Source organism: Mytilus edulis, chromosome 2 (genome assembly GCF_963676685.1).
Source record: "Mytilus edulis chromosome 2, xbMytEdul2.2, whole genome shotgun sequence".
Classification (NCBI taxonomy): Eukaryota; Metazoa; Mollusca; class Bivalvia; order Mytilida; family Mytilidae; genus Mytilus; species Mytilus edulis.
Window position 1 is genome coordinate 82,470,087 of NC_092345.1, and position 6,073 is coordinate 82,476,159.

The 6,073-nt window shown below is 33.0% G+C and overlaps 1 protein-coding gene across 1 annotated transcript; it reads right to left on the reverse strand.

Moving 5' to 3' along the window:
- Positions 1 to 4,467: 4,467 nt before the first annotated feature.
- On the reverse strand, positions 4,468 to 5,694 carry LOC139511042 (neuronal acetylcholine receptor subunit alpha-3-like). The gene has a single exon (XM_071297611.1). It carries the CDS (start codon positions 5,692 to 5,694, stop codon positions 4,468 to 4,470), a length of 1,227 nt encoding a protein of 408 aa, XP_071153712.1.
- Between the last annotated feature and the right edge of the window lie 379 nt (positions 5,695 to 6,073).

Sequence of the window (6,073 nt, forward strand, 5' to 3'; positions counted from 1 at the left end):
TGAAAATACGCCTATTAAAACGTTTAAACCCGCTTTATTTGTATGCACCTATCGTTAGTTAGGAACCTGATGTTCAGTGGTAGTCGTTTGTTGATGTGTTTTATAAGTGTTTCTGGTTTGTTGTTTTTGCATAGATTACCCCGTTGGTTTTCGTATTTGATTGGTTTTTTTTTTCGGGATGGGGGATTGATAGCTTGTGTTTGGTCTAAGATAAGGCTTCGTGTGTAAGGCCGTACTTTGACCTATAATGGTTTACTTTTAATGGACTTGAATGGAGAGTTGTTTCATTGGCACTACATCTTCTATTATTATACCTTACATATATTTCAAACAATTCTATTGGGTGATACGTTATCACGTGACATGGAATAATTCAGTTAATTAAGGAATAACAGTACTATAGTTGAAGAGTTGCCACCGTCAATTGTAGATTTGACGGTCGAAAATGCAGTTTTACTGGCGACGCGTAGCGGAGACCGTCAAACGGAGATTTGCGACCGTCAAATCAAAATTGACGGTGGCAACTCTTCAACTACAGTACTGTTATTCCGATTCTGTTGCATTACAAAAAGAAAAAATACGATAAAACTTGATAAGTTGTCTAAATTTGACAAATAGAAAAAAAATCCGCGAAACGTCATGAAAGCTTTTGGCACAAAGACGTCATGGCTAAACGTGACGTCATACAAATGAAAAATTACAAACTGGAGGTTATTACGTTACCTGTACGCTTCAAATTCGGATAAAATTACATTAAAACGGCGAATTCGAGGTAGGTGTCGTTTTATTTTCGATTATATAGTAGTAATCGAACATTTGTTGATTCAACCAATTCAAAATGGCGGGTCCCTTCTTAGTTACGCCTGGTCAACTGTGGATTTGACGACAACTTTTAGCCAATGAAAAAAAATATTACATCCAAATTGCATTCGAAATTTCTTTCAATTGCAAGGAAGGACGAATAACCCTAAACATTTACACTAGCGTTGAATAACCCTATTATTAACCGGGGAATAACCTTTTGAGTTTGTTGATTTGTACTTGAGTTACATGAAAATGACGTAACAGACGTAAATAAACAAAATGGCAGCATTCACGCTACACTGGAAGCCCATCGAGAGACGACGAAATAAGGCATTGGACAGGAATAGAGCTGAGAGTGCCAGAAGCAGATGATATCTCTTATAAACGGTCCTTTTCGGGGCCATCAATATTTTACGAAAAGATTCTACTTTTGTTGTAATTTCAAGAAATGCGAACACAAATGTATTTTCAAATGTCAGTCTGTGTGTTATGTTAAAAATATAGACTAGTTAGTGTTCGAAATGCCCTTCCACTGTTAATTCGGTATAATAAAACAATTGTTGCCCCTTAGAATGGATGAATATCCAAAATTGTCAACCCTTAAAAGTTATTTCACTTCGGGCTGCGCCCTCAATGAAATAACCTTCTCGTGTTGCCAATTTTGGATATTCACCTTTTCAACAGTCCATAATTGTATAATATCTATCCAAAAATAAGTAGTCCAAGAAGGACTATACCATTATAGTGTTTTTTTATTGGAACATCACTAATAAATCAGGACAGTATATCTTTGCTAAAAAAGAAAATATTGCCATAAAGACATTGATTAACTTATTCATGTTTTCTTGAATTTGATACATTCACTATAATATGTGCAAATTCGACAAGTTCTCAAAACATCTATTCTTGTTTGGCCAAAATTGAATCTTCACGTCCTGCTCTTGTAAGACTTGATGATTTTATATATGGTGTCTTGAATTTTTTTACCTTTAACGGGTTTAAGATAAGATATTTTTTTTTATATTCTATCAATTGTACGTGATTAAATGTTGGTTTTGCATTAATCAATTTATATAACTATAACGGTAATAACAATTTCTCCCTTTAGAATGTAACCTAAACATTGTTTTCGTCTAAATTATATGACGTTATACAAATACAGTGCAAATTTACGGAACAAATAAGTTTATTCTTTTGATAAATTAATAGCATTTTAGTATGAATTAATTTCAGGTTCTTAAACATTTATTTGACGTAATTACTTCATTCATTACTAATGAGTACATTAATGATTTTTATCTTCATGATGTAGTCAATGTTTCATCATCAGTCATGACCTTAATTTGACTGTCGATTTTTCCCCTGCGAAAGCTATGGATGCTAAGTACTTGACTAGTAAATGTGAACTCCTCATATTTTGGCTGTCTTAATTATAAGCGTAGAGTGTTAAAGATGATTTGTTTCCTCTTTTTAACGGAAAGGAGGCATATTATTATTTTTTCTGCTTTGTCTACCATAATGTTTTAGTAAAATAAAAGATGTGGAAGATACTAAGGGGACATTCAAAACTCATAAGTCGAAGACACAGTAACAATGCCTTAGCAAAAAATCGATGATAACAAAAAGACAAACGAGTCCACATACACTTCATACAAAACTAAAAATGAACGCCACAAAATACTGTAAGTGATCTTAGGTGCTCCCATGGGATAAGAAAATGTTTTCAACTAGTGGCATGGATCAACTTAATTGGTCAAGATCAGTACAATTTAGGTAATAAGTCTCATTCTGTCATGTTACAATCGTGTACAAAATGGGGAAGATTGTGGTAATGATATTTTAAAGCATATCCGCTGATATCTCCGACACAGATATCCCATAAATTTCGTAAAAGTGTCAATAAAAATTTCAAAGGGGTGAATTCAACCTAAATACTTCGAACCCTTGTTTTAATAGCTTCCTTGAAAGCTGTTATCATCTAACAAGGAAATCATTATAAGAAACATGGAATATCGTATCAACTGGGAGATATATATATTCATCTTACCTCCTATACATTTCTAAGAATATCATTGGTTAAAAGCAACCTCGGGGAGACCGTGTATATTCCATTTTAGGTTAGTAGGTGGGTGGAGCTTTTCAATACACGGTTAGTAGGGGTGTTACGTCCCTTTATAAAAGCAAAATGGAACTGAGAAAAAATCATAAAGGTTTCAACAGACAATGAATGATAGAAATAAATACATAAAACACATTTAAAGCGTACAAGTGGTTCTTGTTGACATTCGTTTTTGAATAATCAACGATCAATGATCAAAGGAAGTATAAAATTGAGAATGGAAATGGGAAATGTGTCAAAGAGACAACAACCCGACCATAGAACAGACAACAGCAGGAGGTTACAGTTTCTTAATGCTTATGATATTGAAGACTATGATATGTCACTAGACTAATGCAACATGTTAAAGTAGTCGGTAAGATAAATTTGTTACATAGTGCACTAGTGACTTAATACGGTATATATGTGGGCAGTAAATTCCATATGGGGTTTTTAAGTCAATATGCAAAAAACTAATCTCTGATTCTGGATAAAAACGAGGATTCTCTTAAACAAGCTTTGTATATATTTGACTGCCTCGCTGCTGGTGCTGGTTTGCTATTAAATATAGATAAAACTGAAGCCATATGGGTTGGCAAAAGATCAGCCTGTAATGCAACTCTGCTACTAAATAAGAAATTATAATAGAATGCATCAGGAAAGTTTAAATTGTAGTGAATTCGTACTGACTGTTCTGATATTAATGCCAAATCCACCAGTTTAGGTTATGCAAAAAATGAAAGGAATTTTAATCAAATTATTATGAGCTGGAAAGCCAGACAAAATAAAAAGGAAGTATTAATGACAAGGGAGGTTTAAAACTCTTCCATATAAAAAGTGTTGGTATGTACCTTGAAATGATTAGATCCCTTCAAGTTTCCCCTTGCAAGATTTCATCATTAAGTTATATAGAAAACAAGTGAGGGAATAAACTCGTGCACCTAACTTAAGAGGGTTTTGAAGCTATTGCAAAAATGTTAGATTAGATTTAATAAAATAATGATCTAGTATTTTAACATATGTTTTTAAAGTTAACTTTTATTAATCTATAAAGAGTTACCGTTGTGAAATGCCTAAGGGAAAATTTTAATAAGTCAAGTGTTTGAGGTTAATTACATTTTTACAGTTAAAAGGGAAAGTACAAGATTTTTCGAAAAATTCACACCAAATTAAAAGACCTTTATTATTGATTTAACATTATCCAATTGGTATCAATTCATGACACAAAATCACTACGAAAAAAAACCCCAAAAAAAGTAATAGCACTTTTTTGCTGTTCCTCATCTTCAATTCCAATCTGAGAGAGGGCTCCACTATGGTGTAAGTTTGTTCTCTCATTGCAGTTTTAAGACAACTCATAGCACTTGTTTGGATAGAAATCTTTACAACATTTCAGCCACGATACAAGTCGGCATAAAAGGGGCACTTTTGCACGATTCCAACCGTTTAGTTAAAATATATGTATATAAGATTTGTTTTGTCCCAATTTAAATAGTATTTATATATGCGATGAGCACGTCCTTTCTATCTATTATGAAGTTTGAGTTACTATCAGTTCTAGACGTTTATTCCATTCCCTGTGCAACATCAATGATAAACATTAAGTTCCCAGCAATGAATGCCACGATATAAAATATAAGTGAAATTGTATCAAAAGTTTTTGAGACATCTTGCCAAGTAATTTTCTTCGTATCACCATTGTATGCTATGCAATGCTCAACTTTCTCCTCGTTTCCAAGATCATGAACTTGATTTTTTTCTCGACAACAAAGCTGGTATGTAACGATTTTTTTCATCCAATTTGGAATTGGCTCATCATCACTTCTGTAATAAAATCTAGAGCTCACGATGATGGATCCTACAATTAAACCACTCATAACAAGATCAATCATAAGAGTTACACAAATTGCAGAAATTCTCGGTACAGCGGATGCTGGAAGTAGTCCTTGTGCAATCGTGAGAAATACTACTACAGCTAATAAAAGAGTCACTGAAAATCCAAACCTTTCTCCTGACTCTGTCGGTAATAGAAAAACACCTATGTTCAAAAGTGCAAGAAAAATAACCGGAATGATCAATGTCATGAGTAAAAACATTGGACGTCTCTTAAAGTGGAAGGTATATGTTACCGTTGGTGTTATGGTGTTGGATACATTGACTGACGTTTTACTTAGTTCCCATTCACTATTCGTAGAATATGAAGATGTTTGAACGGTAGAAAGTGGCGAGTTGAAAGAAATATCGGAAGAAGAAACTCCCCATCCTATAATTTGCATAGAACACACTTGTGTATCAAATGGAAAATAAGTTATATCAATATCACATGTGAACTTCAAATTTTGTGCTGGGAGCCATTTAACTTGTCCGTCATAAAGTACATATAATGATAAATCATCTGGATTGAAAATTGAAAATTCTTTAGCACTGTTTGAATTAATCAACGGAGGTTTCCAGATAGCGTCTGCAGGTAATATCATATACCATGCATTGTCGTAATCGGTTGTAGTCCATATCATACTGTTATCTGTCCATACAACATCAAAATAACCAGTCATTGAAACTATTCCTTCAACTGCATTTATTTCCTGCAAGTTTATTATATAAAATTCTATGGTAATTACTGTAGGATCGTCAAGATCTACCTCAGGTCTTAAGTATTTGTTATGTCCAGATGTAAGGTTTTGGTACAAAGAGTTCATTACGTTAAAAGATGCTGCATCGGTGAGAGTAACAAATAATACACATAAAAATGCTCCTGTGAATTTGGCTTTTTTATTGTAATTTGATTCCATCGTGATATAGTAATATTTTTCTTCAACTGCTACGTTCACCTGGTTTTAGGTACTTTTGGACTGACCAAGTATATATTTTTAAATTTAATTATGAGATTAAATATTAATGACTTGTTCGTGACTAGAACACAATAACCATTGGATTAAATCATAAATATTTTCATTGGAGCAAACGATACATAAGTATATTTCTGTTGACCATTTAAAATCATATTTACCTTATAAAATTTAAAGTGGCATAATGCAAGTGATTCTCTTGCATTTCTTTTGTTTGTTAAAACACTGTTGTAAATCAAATGTAATGTTTAAACGAAAGTTTAAAGTTATATGATGAATTAAGTCTGTATTTACTTGACACAAGGTCAATATGAAAGCTCAA